The 24,794-nt window shown below is 27.2% G+C and overlaps 3 protein-coding genes and 1 pseudogene across 3 annotated transcripts; 1 reads left to right on the top strand and 3 right to left on the bottom strand.

Annotated features, from left to right (window-relative positions):
• Positions 1-8,187: 8,187 nt before the first annotated feature.
• On the bottom strand, positions 8,188-9,276 carry LOC126554493 (zinc finger MYM-type protein 1-like). The gene is made up of 3 exons (XM_050209567.1): positions 9,037-9,276; positions 8,706-8,962; positions 8,188-8,550 (listed from the first exon to the last, which is right to left on the bottom strand). Exons 1-3 carry the CDS (start codon positions 9,170-9,172, stop codon positions 8,188-8,190), a joined length of 756 nt encoding a protein of 251 aa, XP_050065524.1. The 5' UTR covers positions 9,173-9,276.
• Positions 9,269-10,268, bottom strand: LOC126554492 (zinc finger protein 862-like). Its single transcript, XM_050209566.1, has 2 exons — positions 10,082-10,268; positions 9,269-10,011 (listed from the first exon to the last, which is right to left on the bottom strand). Exons 1-2 carry the CDS (start codon positions 10,162-10,164, stop codon positions 9,678-9,680), a joined length of 417 nt encoding a protein of 138 aa, XP_050065523.1. The 5' UTR covers positions 10,165-10,268; the 3' UTR covers positions 9,269-9,677.
• A 416-nt stretch (positions 10,269-10,684) lies between these two features.
• On the bottom strand, positions 10,685-11,250 carry LOC126554494 (uncharacterized). The gene is made up of 2 exons (XM_050209568.1): positions 10,969-11,250; positions 10,685-10,894 (listed from the first exon to the last, which is right to left on the bottom strand). Exons 1-2 carry the CDS (start codon positions 11,236-11,238, stop codon positions 10,685-10,687), a joined length of 480 nt encoding a protein of 159 aa, XP_050065525.1. The 5' UTR covers positions 11,239-11,250.
• Positions 11,251-21,361: 10,111 nt separating this feature from the next.
• LOC126554495 (putative nuclease HARBI1) lies at positions 21,362-22,918 on the top strand (annotated as a pseudogene).
• The last annotated feature ends 1,876 nt before the right edge of the window (positions 22,919-24,794 follow it).

The following is a 24,794-nucleotide window of genomic DNA, read 5'->3' on the forward strand; positions in this document are numbered from 1 at the left end:
AACATGTTAGCTGGACCAAAGTCGCTAAGACATGTGTCGACGGATTTGAAAATCTTGGTGATAGGGAAAAAGATGCTAAAAGTAAGAAATTATTCATTTATATTTTATAGAATGAACATTCAAATGTTGTTGAAAATCAGTAAAATACTTACTAATTTAAATAAAATTATTTTCCAATAGTTATCGATCTTCAAAAGAGATGGAAAAATCTCCGTGATAATTATAGAAAAAAATGTGTAATTAAGTCCGGACAAGCTGCGAATAAAAAAAAAAAAGTATATATATGCCGATATAATGGAATTTTTGCGACCAACTATGGAAAACAGAAGGTAGGTTAGATACTTAAAAGTAATTCGGGGGCTTTGTGTTTGTTAACAAAAACTCTTAACGAAATACATTTCCAAAATATTTAAAATACAGTACCTATCTCTTATTGGATTTCGATGTTGTTTTTGGTTTTTAAGAAAAAAAACTGTAAAATAATTTATAAGTTGAAAAAATTTAATAAAACAAAATAATTAAATACATAATTGTAAAATAATTATATTAAATTACAAATTATTTAGCGAGTGAATTAGACCAGTTTATTAGGAATTTTAATGTTTTTATACGAGTACCTATCGTTTAAAAATTTCCTTAAATGGGTATTTTAGATTCTGAACGAAGTGATGAATGTATTGATTTTACAATGGTGTGTGTTTTTTTGTTTTTGTGTCTGTGTACAGCATAACTAGTCGAAATAATGCTCCAATTTCAAACTATGGGGATGGTTTCCGATGTAAAAGTGAATATCCTTGGTGCATTATAGAGGTAAAAAGTTAACATTTTCCAACAGTTTTCAAAAAAATCGAGAAAAACAAAAAAAAATGACGGAAAAACGGCAATTTTTAAGCAAAACCAGTTTTCGACCAAATCGATTTTTTTATAGTCGTAATTCAAAAACTAATCACTGAAAATACTTGAAATTTTCACCAAATGTTAATGTCAGTGGTATCCGTATATAGTTAAATTTTCAAAAAATTTTGACTTTTTTTGAGTTATTTATAGACCACTGAAATTTTCGATTTTTTTGAGAAATTTTTTTTAAAGTGTCGATAAAAAATTTTTGGATGACCAAAAAGTTTTGAAAATTTAATACAAGGTTCCTTATGAGTTGTTTTTAATGTAGCTAAAAAAAATTAAAAATCGTTAGTCACAATTTTTTTTTATAAGCGTTTTTAGTTCAAATTTTTACGAAATCTGTCGAAAACGCGAAAATTTGCAAGTAATTTTGAAGTTGAAAAATCATAAAATTTTTTTCTTTTATAACTAAGTTTTGAAAATTTGGTACAAGGTTCTCCAAACATTTTTCTTCAAATATCTGTAAAAAAAACTCTACCGGATTCAGACAAAACATTTTTATGAGTGTTTGAAATTTAAATTTTTACAAAACCGCGCTAAATAACGATTTATCCTCAAACGATTTTAAATATTTGTTATTATTCAAAAAGTATAAGTCGTAGCATTTACATTGAAATTAATAACCTCTTTTGTTTACAAACAAATACAGTATACATACATTTTGAACTGTTAAAAACTAAAATTTCTGTAAAAATAATGATTATTTTTTAATTAACATAAAAAGATAATATATAAATAGTCATTATATGGTTTATATTCCACATTATACAAATCTATAATCAAATTTAATTTAAAAAAAAATCATTTTATAGCACTGAAGGTAATGTTGAAGAATCCAGTGACAATGAAATTGATATCAACGACTCTGTACGAGAAGAAAATATTATTGAAAACGATGAAGATGACGAAAATGATATTTTAGATGACCCGGTTCTAAAGAGACCTTCAAAAACCAAACCAGTAAAGAAACCTTCATTTGAAGATAATTTACTTCATATTTTGGAAAACCGCCGTACAGAAGATGCGGAAAATTCTTTTCTAATGTCACTCCTTCCTCAAATCCGCAGTTTAACCGAGGAACAAAAAAGCAGGGTTTACATTGAATTTTTGACTGTTCTTTAAAGAGTTAAATATTCTACTCCACCTCAAATGCAACACATACCTTCTCAAGTAAGCACTGGTCATATTCCTTTTAACTATTCCTATTATAATTCAAATCAAACTTCACCTGCATTTTCTTCAACTTCATTAAACTCGAATATAAACCCACCTCAAATTGAAACTATAAATCATTCTTTGCATTCTTATTACTCTCAGTATAATCCTCAAACATCTGCATCTTCCTCACATTCCGTTAATACATTTCAACATTCTGATTTTGAAAATAACAATAATTAATTACACATCATCATGATCATATAACCTATCATGTTTATTCAAGTTTATTTAAGGAAGTTACTTATAATTTAACTATTATAATTATTATTATTTTTTTTTTTTTTTGTAAGAATTTTATAAAAAGGCATTATATTATTTAAATATAAAGTGTTTTGAATTATTATAAGGTTTATTAGTTATTATTTTGTATTACGTCTAAGTGACAATATTGCATATTGTTATACATATTAAATTCACTACACACATATTTATATTTGTTGAGTAACACGCTGTACGCGCAAATATATTGTATAAATATTATATTATGTTTCATGTATAATATATAAGTATCTAAGTAATTGTAGGTAAGAAAATTTAAATAGTTTTGATTTTTCGAGTATAAAATGGAGTATTGGAGTATTAGCTTATTTAGTTATAAATACCTAATAATTACACAAAAAACTTTATTCAAGTTTAATAGCATCCGAACCCTAATTAAAATATAACATTTAGGTTAGGTTACTATGTATTAGAATGATGGCAACTAGCAAGTATAATTATATTTGAAAACAATACATTTTAATTATTTAAAAATTAATTAAACTATTGTCTATTATGCAGACTTGTAAAAACTAAAAAAAATAAATATTGATAACTTCAATTCCAGATTCTATTTCAGGAATAAATATTCCTCATCAAGTCTTCGATGAACCAGGTTAGTTAAACATAATATATGGTAGGTATAGTTTATTGTGTATAATATGCTGCAGAATGAGAATACTGAGTAGTGAGTACCGTAATATCCATACAATTTTAATAAGGAATACATAAAAATATGACGATAATATTATTAATATTTATGTATTTTTAGAAAATGATATTAGTAGCAGTGATAGTAGCGACCAGTCTGAAATGCCATCAAAAAAATTTGTTTTTACTTTTTCGGTGGACGAATGGAAAACCATTCAACCACAAGAAATTAAGTATAAAATGATTGATAAAACAAGACCTATGCAAAACTCCAGGTTTATTCAATGTTTTTTTTTTTTTTTTTTTTTTTAATTTGAAGTAATGTAAATAAATTAAATTGTTTGTTTTAGATTATATTATGTTTTGCCTAAGTCTAATTGGACTCCTATTATGGCTGAACATTTTTGGGAGCACACTAGATTACCATGTTGCTTATCATTTAAAAGGGCAAAAGTTACCCCTGATGGATGTAATTATGTAGTAGTTGTTGCGCGATGTACTATTTGTGAATCACACTTTAAAGGAACTATATATGAAAGACCAGCAGAAAACTCTAGGTAATATTCTATTATTGATGGTACTTATTAATTTTAAATTTCTAATGTTAGTAAATATTGATAATTTTAGAGTACTAATGAACTGTATTTATACCGGCAATGAAGAACATACAATTTCACGAAAACGACGAATGTTAGGACTTATGATAAGTAAGTACACAACATCCATTGTTAATGAAGGCGTATCATGTGAAACTACCCGGGAACGAGAAGCTGCTCGTTTAATGAAAATAGGTGAGTAAAGAAAAAAACAATACCTAATACTAAACAACTTAAAAATTAATAATATTGAGTCTTGTGAAGTATTTTTATGTTACTCTAAATACAATTTTTTTTTAAATTCATTTTTAAGTATTAAAATACTGTAAAGTCTGTTTTATCTATAATGGAATGTCCCTAAATATTGATAAATGCTCCGTTATTTCATACTCTTTAAAAAAAAAAATACCTACTATACTTTATAATTATGTTTTACATAATACAAATCTAACACGTAAATACATTATTAAAGACCTAGGAGTTTCATTTGACTCAAAATTATCATGTTGATTCTATTCGGAATAAATCATAATATATGAAGTTGGGATTATTAAAACGTATGTGTAGTGATTTCAACGATAGTTCAGCTTCAAAAATATTATTATTATTATTATTAATTATTTTGTACAAACATTTTACAAAAATGTTTAAAATTAAAAAAATGCCACATTTACTGTGTCACGTGTTCTTATTGAAATTTTTAAGAAAAATGAAAATCTAATAATTCTATCAATATCAGTTGAAATATATGTGAATAAATATATTTGCCTCTAAATAGCCAAATACGTTATAGTATTTCTGAAATCGTTAAAATCTATTGTAAGTATAGTAATATAATAGGTACTTATACTAATGTACAATATACATTCATATCATATAGTATACAATAAAAAAAAATAAAAGCTATTTGCATATTTGCATAGGCGAAACTGGACACTTTTATTAGGGCAGGCCAAATGAAAAATATAAAAAAAAAATTTCTATTGACTACTTTTTATAGCAATTTTGTATATATGTATATAATGAATTTTTCTTTACAATTTAAATATTTAATAATTAATACATTTATTAAAGATATACACAAATTATAATTTATTTATTTTTTATTTTTTACTATTTAAATTATTATTATTAAAATGTCCATGGCTATATAATGTTAAAAAAAAATACATATTATATATGATTTTTTTTAATGAAAGATTATATTTCTGTATATTTAGTTTTAAAACTATTCCGAATTGTTTTCATTTAAATTTTGATAATTTACACACTTGTCCTGTATCACGTGTTAAATATAATATAAAAATATTGAATTTTTCAATGAAATTATATGAACAGAAAAACGATAAAATTGATAAACTATAACTATCGATAAGAAAAACACTCAAGAAACGATTATGATTTATGATCGTTGTTTCATTTAAATAAAAATAATCACTGTCGAAAATAATATTGAACAAAATTAATTATTATCCTCGTTGTCACACACAGTCTATTTGACAGGTTTGTGACTTTAAAAATACATGTGAATTCAACAAACAATAAATAATTGTTTTAAAAAGCATTAAATGATAGCTTGACTTCTTGGACAATGAAGGTATGAAAGTACACGAAATAATGTAAATTAATTACAATGAGTTATTTGAAAAATTATAAATGCCAGATCTTTTAAATAGCGACTAACGGGGGTTAATACAATTATTTGGTGATGTATTAATGTGTATAATAATAATATGGTATTATATTTTAAATAATAATATTAAAATCCTCTATTTATCCTATCTATCCTATATCTATAAAAAAAAATATTCTAATTACCTATCCATAATTGTGTAATGTTAAACGCAAGAATCTTGTAGACAACCGCTGACGCCGGTCAATGACAAAAATATAAATTTATAGTAAAATAAATAATGTGAAAATATTTAAGTACGTATAATTAACAATAATTTTCCACGGGTATATCACCACGTAACAAACATTACCGACTGGCGACTTGTTACGTACAACTAACTACCTAATACTTGCTATACCTAATATAAAATAAAGGTCAAATGTCAAAATTAAACAATATAACTAATAAAACCGATTATTCGAGTACATAGATATAGACTATACGACTTCATATTTCTATAATCAATGTTAAAAATGAATGTTATTATTATGTTCATATTGTTGTAGTATGTACAATTTTTAATTTAAGAAATTAAATATTCACATATTCTTATACTTCTAATAGGTATACGAGCGGTATAATAATCGTGTAGTAGGTACGAAACATTTAAACGAAAAATTTCACAAATTTTATTTGCGAAAAATAAAGTTTTTAATTTTAAATAAATATGCTATTAGTCATTTAAAAAAAAAAAAATCATTTTATTAGGTACTTTCTATATTATAATCCTCATTTGTACCTATATAAATATAGTATATACTATGTACTACCTATATGATATTATAATATTAAATAAAACGTACAAATGTATACGTTTACATGTATAAATATATTATTTATAATGCCTAAATAATTATTAAAATATATAATATGTACAAATTTTTAGCCAGTATTAGGTCAGGCCAAGGCTTGACTGGCCTGACCCGTAGTTTCGCCTATGGGCCTATTTGTACAAATACTCTGCAAGCACTCGTAAAATACATTTTTATAATAGTATTTTAAAATTATTTAAAATTCTTTTTTATTAGAATACCAGTATTAGTATTTTAATATTTTTTTAAAATTATTTTTTACAAGACTAATAATATTGTATTAATATAATCAATATTATACACTATAATTTATAAAGAGTAAAGTTTTTTAAATATATATTATTCGGGACGGTTATATAATCAAAAAATACTCATATATTTGAAAAGTATTTTAAATTTTGAGCGGAGTAACAAATTATCTATTGCTTTTACATTGTTGTATTTTTTTGTGTCTGTATACAAGTTTTATAGTAGAAAATGCAGCAATTTTCAAATCTAAGGGTGGTATAGTCGTACAGATAGATAATTGGATTAAATTTATACGTTTTAAATTTCAAATTTTAAAATAGCTTTTAGCTTACAAATTAATTTTGATAAAAGAAAAAAACATTGGCAAGAGGGTATTGCTCTGGTACGTACAGTAAATGTCTAGTGGGTAACTAATGGATATGTTAATTTTGAATTCAATTTTATTATATTACAATAAATTGTATAAATGCGAAAAAAATGTTCTAATCGGAAGGGACAGTCAATTGTATAGTATATTTGATGATCAGTACATGTTTTGATATTAACATAGAATTATTAATATTACGTGAGATTAATTACATTTTTTTCCAAAATCAATACATTTATTTTATTGTATTATTAATATTTGTTTATTATAATAGTGTATTTATGTCTTATTATATTATTATCAATTTTCATTAAATCTTAAGTAAATACCACCTTCCAGTTATATGGTATTGATTCATGATAAATAATTCGATAATATCTTAAAATTAATTTACATATTTTGTAAATTTCATTGCACATATTAAAAATTATAATCTGTGAAAAGTCCCCACGAATAACGTTTTTGAAAAAGTAATTAACGTTTTTAATCTTCGTTCAAATATAGGTAGGTATATTAAATTTCTTCTATTTTAACTTTAAATGCCTACATACTAAAAAAATTGTGTCCGTTTTTTTTTTAAATTTTTGTTTAAATAAAAAATTGAACTCCAAATGTTTGTAATTAAAATAATATCATATGTAGCTTTAATATTTTTTAATTGCTCTAATAAGACTTTAAGGAACCTTGCATTAACTTAACAAGCATTTATAAAATGAACAATTTTTTTTTATTTATATCAGTATTTAAAAAACTTAAACAAATTTTAAACATCAGATGTTATTGTATATAGGTAAATAAGATAAATACTATAAATTATAAAGTAAAAATAATATTTCATTTAATACTTTATACTTTTTAATATTATGTTTAGGCATAGGCGCAACTAGGGTCAAAAATCTGAGGGGGCTAAAAATATTTACAAGTCTCATGTTTAACAAAAAAATGTTCTACCCCTCATAATCACCTAGCAATGGCTTATATAGGAAATGTTTAAAGAGTAATGTGACAAAAGCAAAAAATATTAAATTATTTGTTAATAAGGTAGGTAAGCATGTTTTGACAATACAGTTATAAGTAACCTGGTTATTAATTCAGTAAAAATAAGCTATGTATACTTACTTGAGTTACTCAAAATATATAATAAAATTAGGATGTTATTATAACACTTATAACATCTTAACACTTCCTTTTTACATGTTACTGTCTAATCAATAAAAATAGAGAGCTTAAAAAAATAATACTTTATTAATAAAAGGTATTGTTTATTATGAACAATAATGTTTTTAAACAAAATTATATTGAATAAAAAAAGTATACATTTTAGAAGTACAAAGTAAAAGAATTATTTTATCATACAACTATTATAATAAATTACATATTATTTAATATTATTTAACTTATTAAGTACCTAACTCATAAGTCATAACACATAACATATTGTTGGTATTATTATTTAATATTTTATATTAAAGTAAGACGCCTATCCTTTTTTGAAAATTTATCAACAATGACCTGAGTGTCAATTATATTAGCAATGTCTCTTTCTATACATAAAATAGATAAATTACCAAATCTTTCTTGTCCCATACTACTTCTTAACCAATTTTTTATACGCCTCATTGAGGAGAATGAGCGTTCGCATGTAGCTGAACTTATAGGTATTGTTACTGCAACTTGTAACAGCTTATATAAATTTGGATAAATATGTTTTTCCACAACTTTTTTTAAATCATTAAAATCAAAATCTTTTTTTGAGACTTTTAAACAATTGTTTGCAACTATCATTTCGGACCTTAAACTGTCGATTGAAATATTCACAATATCCTGAAAGGAAAAAAAATATTATGATAGATAATTAATAATTTTAAATCTTACTAAAGATAATTAACTGATTTAAGAATTATTTCAGGCAATAAATAATTTTATTATTATATTAGAATTTATTAAATTTTACTATATTTATCTATTATTCTTAGTACCTTATAATGATCAATGAAGTACAATGAATTTGTATAGTCCAAATTACAAAATGAATCAATTGAATTAGCCATTAATAAACTTTCATCTGAAAATCTGTATTTTAAATTATTAATTACAGTATCCATGATACACATATACGCTGTAGTTTTCCAAAAGGTTTCAACTGAAGTTGATTCTTCAATTTCTTCTGCTCCTGTGGTTGTGATAAGGACATAATCATGAAGATTTTTTGGTTCTCTTCGTTGTCGTTTTGATCCTTTTTATCAAATAAATAAATATATAAGTAGAAGTTTTACAATATAAATTTTATTATGAAACAAAATAACTTACCCTTTGATGGATTTTGTAAACATATACCAATTTTTTCTGCTATATGCATTATTTTTCTCCAGACATTTGAAAATTCATTATCAGATCTTAAGTTTTCAAAAGTTGTTATCACACCAAGAATTACATTTTTAGACATACCAAGAGTTGCACATTTATTTTGTAAAGTATTACTCAAAACATTTATGATACTCAACACTTCTTTCAATATAGTAAGTACAACTACAAACTCACTTTTTTGTATTGAACTTAAAATTCCTGAAACAATATAAAAAAAACTTATATTATAGGTATCAGAATAAATTATTTTTAAAATTATTATTTACCCATAGCCTGAGCGACATCTTTGTCAGCTTGTTCTTCTACTTCATAATTTAAAAAATCTACTATTGCTGTATAATTATTTAGCATAGCTTCACAATTTTTGTAACGACAGACCCACCTTGTGTCACAAATTCTTAAAATATTACCTTTTTTTATTCCTAATTTTGACTGGATTTCAGATAATTTTAAATGGTTAGAAGGACGTGAGAAGTGAACAAATACAGCTTCTAATATATTGAACACATTACGAGCACTCTTAAAATGTATTAAGTTAATAATTAATTTATCAAAATTTACATAAATAATAATAAGTATTTCTTTCATACTTTTATGTTTTTACACATATCAACCACAACTAGGTTCAAACGATGTGCCATGCAATGTGTGTATATTGCACTAGGATATAATTCCTTAATTTTAGCTTGTACACCATTCAGTCTGCCACTCATCACACTTGCTCCATCAAAAGACTGAGCTATTATTTTAAGTGTACTTATATCAATAGTTTGAGTCTTAAAAAAATCTGTAATAGCTGCTAAAATATTATTTGCATCCTGGCCACTCGAAACATTGACAAATCCTATAAAGCGTTCATATACTTGTAAATCCACCACATATCTTACACAAATCGATAATTGTTCTTCTCTATAACATCTAACCAACAACGTATACTTGTAATGTAATTATATTCATATAATAAATAAAAAACACTATTTAATATTACCTTGCTTCATCACACATTATGGCAAAAAAACCAACATTGACTATTTGGTTTAAGATGATTTCCTTAACTTGATCAGCACACATTTTTATCAGCTCTTCTTGAACTTTCCAGCTACTTAAGTTAATTTTTTGTAGGTAACTTTGTTCAAAATCAGCATCATGTTTTGAGACCAGTTTACATAATTCTTTAAAACTACCTAAATATAATTAATAAAAATATATTTAAAAAAATATTACCGATAACTCTTATAAATAAAAAAACCTTGATTATTAGAGTCAGATGATTCATCATGGCCTCTGAAGGCAATTCCTTGTTTTCCTAAATACAACGCTATATCTATCAAATGTAACAAATAGTTGCGATTTTTTATGATTTGTTGTTGATGAAAGGCACTCATCTTAGATATTATTGAACCGTTTATTTTACTGTTTTTATACTCGGCCATTCTAGTAAGACTATTTAAATGAGTTTTAGTAGATTCATGACATTTTAATTTAAAGGAAATCTACAGAAAAAAAAAATAATATCATATTATTTAAATATGTAATTGTCTTTAATTTTTGAAAAAAGATCATTAAAATATTATAAATGTTAATTAGAAGTTTAATTGTAAAAATAACTTGCCTTTTTCCAATTAGAAAATCCAGTAATAGTAAAAGTGTTTTCTGAATTCCCATAGTCATTTGAAAAGATGCGGCAAGCAAAGCAAAATACTGCGTTCATTTTAACGCTATATTCCAGCCAATCAAAATGTGTATAGTAAACTGACGTGAATGAACGATTTTGTGTGCCAAATTTGGTTTTTGGATAAACCTAAAGTTTAATTTAATAATCAAAGAATATAATTCATCATTCATAAAGTATTTTTCTATGCTATATTGACTTACCTTTAATATAGGTCTTATAGGACCCGAGTCCATATCTCCAAGATCTGTATCCAAACTATTTGCAAACGTTGAGCTGGATGCATGTGAAAAGGGTTTATCAGTGGGTCTGTCCTGAACCTGAATGATTTTTGTTTGAGTGCTGCATGGATCTGGATCATCTACTAGTTGATCATTTTGTTCCTGAGTATCCACATTGTTTGTAAGCGGAAAATCGTCTTTTTTAATGACTTTACGAAATTTAAAAATGTCAAATACTTTTCTTTTATCCATTGTAAAAAAAATAAATTATTACACTTTACAGTAAAAATATAAATATTGTTAATGTTGACAACAAAGTAAAGAGACAAGTTATAAAATATAAATGCACTGTATACTGTATACACAATACTCTACAACACAACTGTTACAACTACATAAGTGTCATGTATATTTTTGCTTTTGATAAAATTATCAATTAATATAGAATATAATATATAGATTATAAACTATAATAGTGTATTAACCTTCATCATAAAGGGTTTTTCCTGTCATTTGAAAATAAATCTAAAAATAAATTTCCTATTGGAAATTATAACTGATAAGCTGCAATAGACGTGTTATATAATATAAATTATAAACGTTAATAAATAATACATTAAATATAATAAAATATTACATTATATTGTTAGATGTAATTAAATGGTTTTATTAATTTTAATAAGCTTTAAGTAAAATCATTTAAAAACTGGGGGGGGCTATGAATAAAACTGGGGGAGCTAAGCCCCCCCAAGCCCCCCCCTAATTGCGCCTATGTGTTTAGGTGATTGTGAACAACCTATTATTCCTAGAGGAAATTCATTGCGAGCTTTGAAGGCTAGAAAGTTAGCATCTGAACGAAGGCATGAAGATACCTTAACTGCTTTAGCTCTTATGCAAAAAGAAGAAGATTTTTTCAATGTTTTACATGATATTGGATGTAATCCATTTTTTTTGCATTACTACTGTTCCGAACAGATACATATTTACAGACAATATTGCCGCAGTTTTAAATATCCAAAATTAATTATAGATGCGACCGGTTCAGTAGTTAAACCATTTAAGAAATTAAATTCGGAGAAAACTAAAACTATTTTTCTCTACGAAGGTCTTGTTTATGATGAACAAAAAAAATATAGTTTTACGGCAACAAATATGTTAAGCGAAAGGCATACAAACGTGGCGATTTCAAATTGGCTTTTAAATTGGTTGAATAGTGATGTACCTATTCCAAAACAGACAGTTTGTGATCAATCTTTAGCACTTTTATCCGCCATTGTTAAATGTTTTACCCAATATTCTTCGCTTCAAGATTATATAAGAGCATGTGCAAGTTTACTCAATGGAGATTTCACATCACAATCTTATTGGGTCCCCCGATGCTTCGTACGAATTGATATTGCACATTTTATAAAAACTATTACCAAATGGATACCATTAAAATCTGTTGTACGAAGAGTTCGAGAAGTCATTCTTCGTTCAATGGGTTTTCTAATTAAAAGCCAATCTCTTATAGAAATGCGGTCAATTTTACTGTCATTATTTGTGGTTTTAACTAATGAAACTGATGGTTTGGATATTCATGGTGAAGATACGCCATGTGAAAAACATAGAACAATTTTAATTTCAGCTACGTCGTATGGTTTTATTGATTTTCAAACTCAGTTTGATGAATTAATAGCTTCTGCAGAATCTGAAGATGATGCAAGGAAAATCATCGAAGAAGAATATGAACGACAAAACGAAGGATTGGATTAGTTCGAAAATCCATTTCAATCATGGGCGAATGAGATTTATGATGAAAGCAAAATGCTAATAAAAGAAGGAACCGGAATTAATCCATTATATTTACCTAATTTAGTTCCACTTTTAATCAAATGTACCAAACTATTACCACTTTGGTCGGGAGTTATGGTACCAATTTTTGGTTATGGCGAAGAGGTATCTAGTTCAGCAGCAGTAGAGTCAAGCTTTAAGAAACTTAAGACAGTGACATTAAAACATGTTGACTTGCCGACAAATATAGAAAAATTTCTAGAAAATCATATAATGTCATTAAAAAGTGCCTCTATTTTGCAAGCAGCTGAACACCACCCACCAATTTGTCTCCGAGCATCTGAAGAAAATGATAAAACGCCAACATTATCCCCAGGTTTTATCGAAGAAAATAATGAAGAGTACGACTTACATCAAATATCGACTTCATTCCCAGTGTCGGAAAAAATGGACGAAGACACTTTCATAAATAAAGAAACGATGCAATCTCCAGATTTAAAAACTCATAATCAAGACCATACCATACACCAAACGTCTTTGTCGTCACAAGATTTTGAAGAACCTTCCGTAGACTATGATTCTGAGGATATAATGTATAATGTATATACCAAAGAGCAAATGTTCATTATGTAGCGCAGGTAAAAATAATTCAATATATAGATAAGTAATTAATTCACTAATTAATTTTATAGTTTAACTTTATAACAATTAATAAAAAACAGGAATATCTTTAATTTTTAAACTGTTATAACTTATTTCCAGAAAATAACAGTCTTCGTGTAAATATACAATAATATTTATACATTTCTGAAGAACATTAGACAATCTTCTGCTTAAAATTTGAATTATTGTTTAATTATTTTATTTTATTCATTAAATTAATATTTTTAGGAAATCTTCCAAAAGTTGGTGCAAATAAATGCTCCATTTGTAAAAAGCGTGTACACAGCTTCTCAACATGTTCAACTCATAAACCAGGAACAGAAAATGAGCGTTTATGTACGGTTTGCTCTTTATTAGAAGCAGATAGCATGAGTCATGAAAATAAAGCTCAAGAAAAATGGAATCGAAAAAATAAAAGGCAGCTTAAAAACAATTCCTATCTCACTCCAAATCCCCATTTAAAATATTTGACCCTAAGCAACTCAAATAGTAAAAAAACAATGCCTATATTAAAAAATGGATCAAGATTTGAAGAACTAAAAGGATGTAAAACAAAGGCATTTCCAGGCAGAGTTATATTCAATAACACGTGTGCATTCGACTCATTGGCATCACTGATTATGGTATTTAATTTTTTATTTAATCCAAAATACTAAAAAATTATAATTTATTAATGTTAATTAAATAATTATAGTTTATAATAATCAGTAATATTTTATAAGTGATTTGAGGAACATTAATGAATACATTTTTATTAAGAAAAGTATATTATATATTAGTGATTTAAATAAAACTATAATACCTAAAAGTATTTTTTTAGAATTATATTAAATAAAATAATTGGTTTTTTAAATCTAGGTATCATATTGTGACAGTAAACAGTATTCAGAAATGTTGGATATTTCTGAAAAATCAGACTTTTTAAGTTTTATTTGTAAAATTTTGAATTATGGAATATCATCTGAATCATATTCATGTAGAGCTGATTTAATTATAAATAATTTAAATGTTGAAATGAAGCAAATGGAATATGGTACTACATTAGTTGTATGTGCATCTACTATTGGTCATGTAATTGACGCTTTAATGGAGAAATATTCATCGGCAATAGAAATTTCTAATTGTTCAATATGTGAACAAATAAAAAAACGAAATGTCATGCATTTTACATTTCAAATAAATGTTGATGATAATTTATCAAAATTACAAAATTTTTTGGATGAGCGTTTAATTGATAACTATTTAATTTGTGGCCATAATGATTGTCGAGGTCTGAAGAAAGTCACTACTAACGTTTCGGAAATGCATGTATTCATAGATGTTCTTCTTTGGGAAGGTAAATAAAATATAAATTAGAACTATTTACTTTATTATTATTATTAATATTAACTTGTATTTTGTATAATTGTATTATTTATCTATTATAATATTTAAATAGGTGAAGATGCTGTTTCCAGTCTATGTAGTAGTGAGGCAGCAACTATTTTTAAAATAAAGCTGTGTGACATGCCGCAACTTATAAAAGTAAAGTCCAAAGTATATGAATTAAGAGGTGTTTTGGCTTTTCAACGACCGAAAAGTTCATTGAGAAATTCAGTTGGTCACTATACAGCATATATAAAAAGAGAATCTAGAAATTGGGAACTGTATGACGACCTTAAGAAAATGCCTGTCCTAGTAAAGGAACAGATAGCAGTACCAGTTGAATTTTTATTTTATTCAATTTAAAGAATAATTATATTTTACATTTTTTAAAGCTGTACATAAATATACTCTTACATTTTTTTTTAATAATATCAATGATTACTATAATATTTTACAGGAATAATAAAAAACAACATTAACCTATAAATTATACACATTGACAAAATATATAAATATAAGATACTCATAAAGTCATAACTGTGTTAATCTTATATTATTTCAGATGTGATGATATATTACTATTTAATAATAGATTGTGGTCAATATAAAAATTGTGAACATACAGGTAGGTATGTCATTCATAATAATATGTAATAAATATATTTACCGATGTTTAAATTTCAACAAAAATTAAAAACCTATATTAAATATTCAAGCAAGATCCTATTTTCCGGGAAAACCGTTGGAGCAGGAATTGTAAAAATGTGGTCAGGAATTAGCAGGAATTGAGTACTAATGATTTGTGCAAAAAAAATTGCAAAAAGTTAAATTTTAAGGGTGGGTGGGGCCGGAGTAACGTTATCCCAGCCCCACCCGTAGAAAATCCTATTTTCCGGGAAAACCGGTGGAGCAGGAATTGTAAAAACGTGGTCAGGAATTAGCAGGAATTGAGTACTAATTATTTATGCAAAAAAAAATTGCAAAATTAAAAATGGGGGGGCCGGGGTAATGTACGTTAAAAAACTATTGTTTCTTCATGGCTCGTTACTCCCTTTACCGTCATAATGATTAACCTATAATTTCATTACTTATTACTTATATTATTTTATTGTTCTATTACTTATTATACATTTATACTCTAGGTATATCTATACTTAATATTATTACTTTTTTTTTTATTATCTATTTTTGTTCATACATTCTCAACAATTGGTCCATTCTGTCGCTTCTTTTACGACTTACCATCACCATTCGTTTCATTTCTTTTCTATATTTTTTCCTATCGTGTTCTAACATTTCGTCAGCCTCCGGCATTACATCTAACCAATCGTTTATTACTATACAAAATTGTTCTCTCAAGTCGTTTTTTTCATAAACGTCATGTATATAAACCGTAATGTTTTTCGTAAATCGCTCTAATTCCGATTGCGAATATGGTTCGCTCAATTTCTTATTAGCATTTTCCATATGCGACTTAAAGCAACTAGGTGCTTCGTCCCTTCTTAAGAAAGTAGTAACGTTATGTTTTTCTCGTTTGATCATGTCGTATAGATAATTTATGAATTTGGTTTTCTTCTCCCTAAAAATAAATACTTAATCTTAAACTACACTCTAAGTCTTATCTACCTTATTTATTTAATACTTATTTAATAATATTTAATTTCTACCTAAACTTTCGTATTAGATTTCTAATCATCCTTGTCTAGTTTGTCTTTTTCATAATATCTTTTTACATCATTTTTATGTACAGTCACCTTCCTTCTACCTCTCTATATTACTACATTTTCGGTATCCAAAACTTCTAAAATTTCAAAAGGTCCTTTCCATAATGGACTTAATTTATTTTTCTGGGTTTTGTCTTTCAATAATACCAAATCTTTCACATCTAAATCTTCGCTAAATTCCTTCTTATCATACTGTTTTTTAGATTTAATCTTCTTATTAATTAATCTTTCTCTGGCAATTTTATGTGACTCCTGCATTTTTTGTTTTAAATCGAATATATAATCATCGTAATTATACCTAGGTTCAGGGCTACATTTTAACTTGACTGGTATGTCCAATTCTTTTCCATATAGTAATGCGTAAGGTTGGTAATTAGTCGAACTATGTTCCGTTGAATTATATACGAACAATGCATACGGTAATAGTTGATCCCAATTATTTAAATCCTTGTCTACGTAGTGTCTCAAATATTCGGCTAAAGTTCTATGTCATCTTTCTAAACTACCGTTAGTCTGCGGATGATAAGGACTTGTATTTATTTTATTAATCTTTAGTAATTTACACACTTCTGCGAAAATCTTACTAAGAAAGTTTGTACCTTGATCAGTTAATATAGTCTCAGGTATACCGTGTACACATACGAAATTTACTACAAACGCCTGGGCGATAGTGTTTGCCGTATGATCTGGTAACGGAACACCTAATGAATATTTCGTTAGATCGTCTTGCATAGTCAATATATATGTGTTGCCTATTGCAGTAGGTATTAGAGGTCCTACTATATCCATAAATATTTTTTCAAACGGTCTAGAACTTGTCGTAGTTATAATTATCGGACTACGGTGATGTCTATTAGTTGTTTTATTCGTCTGACACGACAGACAGTTTTTTATATATTCCCTTACTTCTTGTTTTAACCCTGGCCAGCTGAATTGTCGTTTAATTTTCTTAACCGTTCTATTTAATCCAGCATGACCCCCTAGTAATGAGTCATGAAATTGCTTGAAAATAATTAATTTTTCCTCATTAGTGTATTCTAATCTAGTACAGATTATTATTTCTATATCTGTATTTCGAAATATATACCTAATCATTGATCTTGTTTTTGTCCAATCCAACCCGTCTTTCTTTCCTAACTGGTTCATGGCTAACTTATTCAAGGAATTCTTAATGCAAAAGTATTTTAAATTTAATAATGCAAAATGCATATTTTCACTTGTGGTTAATTGCTTTTCTTTACTTTTTTTTAGTTATCAAAAATATTATGTACCTTTCTTCGTAATTAAAATATACTACGTCGCCTATTTGTTTATTTGATTCTAGCATTTTATTCGTTCCAAATTTTCGTTTTAATTCGTAGTTTATTCCCGATTTAAAGTTATAATATTTTTCTATTTCTTATACAATATGATATTCTGCAGGTGATCCTAGTAGTTCACCGTTCACCTCTTTCACATTACTATTCGTTATTATTGTGGTTTCCGACTTTTCTAGAAAGCTCGTATAACTTTCGTCCTTAATTTCTTTTATACTATACATTCTACTTAAAGCATCTACGTTCGAATTTTGTACTCCCGGTTTATATTTTATTTCGTAATCATATTCCTCAAGCTGTATGCGCCATATCGCCAACTTTGATAATGGATCTTTTAAGTTAAATAACCAAGATAATGGTCTATGGTCAGTGAGTATTACGAATTTTCTACCGCAGAGATAAGGTCTAAATTGTTTAACCCCGTATACGATCGCTAAACATTCTAGTTCAGTAGTTGAGTAATTCATTTCACTTTTATTCAAAGTTCTAGATGCGTACGCTATTGGTAGGTCGCTACCTATCGTTCCTTGGAATAGTATAGCTCCTAGAGCCTTACCACTAGCGTCGGTTGTAAGTATAAATTGTTTCGTAAAATCTGGTTCTGCACAGAGTGCGTTTTTTAATTTATCGAAAGCTGCCTGACAATTTTCGTCCCAATTAAATTTAACATCCTTTTTTAATAAGTGTGTCATTGGTTTTGCTAACATACTATATCCCTGTATAAATTTCCTGTAGTACCCCGATAAACCTAAAAATGATTTTATTTGCTTTACAGTTTTAGGCACCGGAAATTCTAATACTGATGTTATTTTTTTCGGATCTGGTTTTATTCCGTGTTCCGAAATTATGTGTCCCAAATACAAACATTCGCGTTTTAGAAATTCGCATTTATCTGGTTGTATTTTTAAATTATGGGTATGTAGACGTTCGAATACGTCTATCAGCTTATTGTTGTGATCGCTCAAATTTTTCGCATAAATAATAATATCGTCTAAATATACTAAACATTTAATGCCTATTATCCCCGACAATACGTTATTCATTTATCGCTGAAATGTAGCGGGACTTGTTTTCATTCCCATAGTCATACGTTTAAAATGGTAATGACCTTGACCGGTCGAAAACGCTGTCATTTCGCGAGATTCCTTCGCTAAAGGTATTTGATAAAAACCATTTGCTAAATCTAAAATGGTAAAAAGCTGACATTGTTCCAATTGATCTAATATTTCCGTAATATTAAGTAACGGATGAAATTCATTTAAAGTTACTTCATTGAGTGCCCTAAAATCAATTACTATTCGAAATTTATCTTTACCAGATGAATCTGATTTCTTTTTTACTAGCAACAAAGGTGCATTAAAAGGTGACATAGATCGTTCTATGATATCATTTTGTTCCATTTTAATTAATTGTTATTCAATTTCCTTTTGCTGTGCCTGTGGTAATCTATATGGTCTTCTATATATAGGTGGCTGATTGGCGGGTAATCTTATTACGTGTTCCGCGGCGTTAGTAAATGTTAAATAATCGTTTTCCAAATGAAATACATCGGAAAAATGTTCGCATATTTCTAATATTGTTTTACGCTCCTCGTTATTTAAATGGTCACTACGTGTTAAACTTTTTATTTTATTTACGCGATCGTTATTGTCATTTACTACAGTTATTTCGTGTAATTTATATTCTATGTCATTGTCGTATAATATTTTATTTAATTGGTCCTCATAAATGTTTTGTGGTAATTCAGAAATATTCAGTATACTTATCACCGTGTTTCCGTTCTTTACCGTGTTTATTATATTAGCGCAATATACGTCCTGTATAAATTCTTGTTTCTGTATTAAAATATTTTTATTTTCCATTATCGGATCAGCTATTGGTATAGATATTATTGTTTCCGTTCGCGGTTTTAATGTGTAACATATTTTATCTTTATTTAATTCGCACGGAGTGTTATCATTTATAGTTAATATATTATTCGCAACATCTATTATCGCGTTAGTTTGTAACAGGAAGTGGTAACCTAGAATTCCATCTCGCGGTATTGGAAATTCCTTATCGACCACATGAAATTCTGTTTTTATTTTATTATTATTTAATATTAATTTTATTGTAATTTTGCCTATGGTAGTTACTATTTTATCATTAATGCCTTTTAAATTTATTTTTTCTTTTTCGTTTACTAATGTTTTGCCTGTTAATTTATTTATTTTTATTAAATTGATTTCACTACCGGTGTCTAAAAGAAGATTTGCTGTATTTGTTTTAAAGTTAGGTGATTGAAATGTAACATGATTTTCATTAATTACTGATACGATGGTGAAACATCGTTGGGTGATAATTCCTCCGTTACGGCCGTTATTTGATTGATCGAACGGACGCCGTTTCCGTTCGATACTTGACCGTTTCCCGTCCGGTTTGCATTATTACGCTCATCCGTTGCTTACTATAACAGCTAACACTATCGTGTTCTATCTTATTGCAATAACTACAAGTTATTGGTGCCAAATTGTTATTAAAATTATTATTAGTATTTTGTCGTGTGTTATTATTTTGCGGTTGCGGATTATTATTATTATTTCGACGCGCAACCTGTGTAACATTACCACGACAATCGCGAGCGACATGATTAGTTCTGCCGCAAATATAACATCCGGGATTGTTTTGCTGTCTCCGATTATTATTATTATATTGACCGTTATTATTACGCGGATAGTTATTACTATTATTATTATTGCGACCAAAATTATTAAAATTATTATTACGATTAACATTATTATAATTATTAGGACCTTGTCTATTCTGATCACGATTATAATTTTGCTTATAACCGAATTTCTGTCCATTTGGATTATTTCCCTGATAGTTATTTGACCAACGATTTCCGTTATTATTGTTATTTCCGTTCTGATTTACTTTAGTTTCGTTATTTTGTAATTCTTTGTTAAAACTAAATTCGATTTCCAACTGCCTAGCCATTTGCATTGCCAGTTCTAACGTTTCTGGGTTCCTAGCTCGTAATATTGTTTGTAAATCCATTTTTAACCCATTTATATAAATTGCTAAAGCCTGATCTTTTAAAGTTTGCCTCAAAATTCTCGATTCTTCCGGTGTTTTATTCGCCAAAGTTGCATTACATAAATTATAATACAATTGTTCTACGCGACCCGTATAAGTTAGTACATCTTCGTCATTTTTCATACGAACAGAATTTAATCCTATCTGGGGGTCTATTTTTGAACTTGATCGAATAGTATTAGTGATCTAATACGTCCATTTTCGATCATCTATTCGATTAACAATACAAAATAGTATTTTTGAATTCAATCTAATGATTAGTAATCTAATAGCATATTAGATTAGTTATTCGTGTTTTCCTTATCACGGCTCGTAGTGTTAAAAGTCATAAAACAATTTTTATAGTTTTTTTTTTATTATAAATTCTTATTTAATTTATTCTTTCGACTTTTGAGCACATATAAATTAATTATTTGTAAAATTATGGATTTATTACTCAATTTAAATCATCTGCAAATGATCAGAAATCTTGAAGAGTTGGAACTCGATGGAAATGAAAATCGACGATTTTACACCGCCGAAAATGCATTGGATGGTAATAACTGTTAATTTAAATACATACCTAAAACTATTTTAGTGTAAAACAAACTAACTAATGATATGTATTAAGATTTAAATGATCGTCAGTTTATAAAAAAGTTTAGACTACCTAAACAGAACGTTCGAGATCTTATACATGAACTATCTCCATTTATGATCCATCCTACTAGATGCTCTGCTATTAGTATCGAACGAAAGGTATTTTGAAATATTAAATTAAAATCGATAATAATTTTATACTTACACACGTCATACAACATATTAAAGCAATAACATTTGAACATAAACATATAGGTATTGACTGCATTACGTTTTTACGCAAGCGGTTCTTACCAGCAAGATATTGGGGAAAACAGAGCTTCTTCGATGAGCCAGTCAGCTGTTAGTCAGTGTATAACAGAAGTTACCGAAGCTCTAAACCAACCGCTAGTTTTCAGTAAACATGTTTATTTTCCTAGAACTATAGAAGAGTTGAACATTGTCAGGCAAAAGTAAATTTTATACTACTGTCTAAAAATCACCTAATTAAATTATATTAAATATATATTTTAAAAATTTTACGAAAAGTATAGAATTCCTGGTATAATAGGAATTGTAGATGGTACGCATATCGCTATTGTACATCCTAAGAGTGAGGGTATGTATCCGGAGCATATTTACGTAAATCGTAAAAATTATCACTCCATTAACACTCAGTTGGTAAGAATAATACTATTACAATCATTAGATGCCGAATGTATCAAGTATTTTTCATAAATGTTTTATTAGATTTGCGATTCTAATATGAAAATAATAAATGTCAATGCAAGATATCCGGGTAGTACACATGATGCCTATATTTGGAATAGGAGTAATATTTCTAATACTATGCAGCAACTTCATAGAAATGGCTACCATTCATATTGGATGTTAGGTATATGTGCTTACAAGTTAATTTTTATAAATTTTCAGTTAAAATTTAAAATTATATACTTAAGTGTTCAATAAAATCATTATAGCAGATTCTGGTTATGCTCTAAGGCCGTGGATGATAACTCCTTTACATGATCCACAACCAAACACACCAGAAGCTGATTTTAACAAATGGTTTTTAAAAACAAGGAGTCTTATTGAAAGATGTAACGGTGTATTAAAAATGCGATTTCGGTAAAATAAATTATAAAATCTTATTTTACGTAAGCCGTTAAATAATTTTTAACATTTTTTTTCAGCTGTTTGTTAAAACATCGAGTTTTACACTACGAGCCTTTAAAAGCTTCTAAAATAATTAATGCGTGTGTAGTTTTGCATAATATATGCATAGACAACAATGTTTCCGATGACAACATAATTTGTGAAGATGATATGATTTTTGACGAGGACGATTTAGGAGTTATTCCTAATATTAATAACGAACAAATGCGAGCTATAAATCCCTTGTTGGTTGCTGGTCGAGACATGCAGAGAACCATAATCCAACAATATTTCACATAATATTAACATATTAATTATATTTTAGAATATTTTGCTTTATTAGGTACTTTTTAATTTTAGGTAGGTAGGTATAATAGAATAGAATAGAAGAAAAAATTAAGTATTTATTTATTTAAATGCATAACAATACTATTTAAGTTTTCAACCAGTTTGCTTTGCAAAGCCAAGCTTGCAGAATAATATTTTTGGTTGTTTTCAATTTCAATTTCTTTCAGCTTTAACTTTCTTTCATAATAACTCTCCTTCAGTTTTACTAATTGTTCGCTAACATTTCCCAAGTGTGTAGTCGCTTCCATCGTTTTATTTAATCGTTGACTTTTATTCAACTTCAATTCACTATTAAAAGAATTTATATTAATAAAAATTGTGTACATATTATTTACTAAATAAGTATGTATTAAGTACATATATGCTTACTAAAAGCTAATTAATCTTAAGTATTATAATTTGTTATGTAAAAAAAAACTAAAACTAGCGAAGCTTCAAGCTAGCCTATATAATTGTAAAATAGTATTATTACCTATTATTATTATTATTATTATCAATTTCTTATATATATATATTTTTTAGCTAAATTATTAAAATATTATACTTTTAATTAACCTGCTTTTTTTCTTGTCGACGCTAATATCGAATATCGGTGAACTTTTTTCAGTGACGATCGGAATTTCATTAAATAATCTAAAAATAAAGAAATTGTGACTTAAAAAAAAAAAATAAAAAAAAAATTGAAAAATATATATTATACCTACTTAATGGTAATAATTAGTAAACTAAGATGGTTATAATGAACAATGAGTATCAGTGGAGTATTTAAATTTATGTTAACGGAGCTTATAATTTTTAAATAAATGAAATAATAATATAATTTCATTCTAACAAAGTTTATTTTGAAAATGTCTCAATTTATATGCGCCACTATTATTCATTCATGTGATATTATATTAGTATACTTGATGGCTCATATAATACAGTTAAACCCGATATAACAAAATACTAATTGCAAAATACGAACTCATTATCTTCTAAAGGCAAATTTATTGTGTCGTCGCTATAGTCGTTTAAAAAAGATATTGATGCCTCTGCTTCCATGATACCTTCATGACCGTGAATTGCCGTAGGACCAATCATATTTACAACCGTGTTTTCTATTTCACTAAGGTAATCGCTGTCCGGTTTGTCACCACCTCCCGTTTTATTATAAGAAGCTTTCGATGGGACTTTGCCTTTAGTCAACCACTTTATATCATTGTAGCACTAGTAATTAAATAATTCGTAATTAAAAAAATGCTATGTAATAATTATTTAAAAAAAAATGTATTCTTTACTTTTCTCCAAAGCTGCCATGTTTTAGTTGCGCCAACACACGAATTTAAAATAATGGTCACATTTTCCCAAAGCCGTTGGGAATCTTTCAATGTAAAATTAGCAGAAAATTTTTTTGTGTTTAGCTGTGGATGTTTGAAGACCCATTCAACCAAAATTTTTTTTTGCTCCTCGCTTATATTTTTGCCCTTTGGGCGTTTTTCAGTGACTTTACTCATTAAAATGAAATTGAAAAAACAATTGAAATTTAAACTTTTATTTATTTTAATTATTCACGTATAACAAACAAAACAATAATCACAGGCACCTTTAATGTTAATTAAATAAAAGTAATAAAAGTAAAAATGTTTTCCATATATGTATAACGAATTTTTCAACCATCCGTGTATTTTTAAAATAACAGCTGTGATAAAACAGTGACGCCAACGCATATTCATAAGTTTTATAACAATATTCATTCGTACACTAACCGTTCGTTCATCTTTATTAGATTATCATTCAAAAATAAGGTTTTTCATCGTTAATCGAAAATCAATGGACGAATGATTCG

Source organism: Aphis gossypii, unplaced genomic scaffold (genome assembly GCF_020184175.1).
Source record: "Aphis gossypii isolate Hap1 unplaced genomic scaffold, ASM2018417v2 Contig00521, whole genome shotgun sequence".
Classification (NCBI taxonomy): domain Eukaryota; kingdom Metazoa; phylum Arthropoda; class Insecta; order Hemiptera; family Aphididae; genus Aphis; species Aphis gossypii.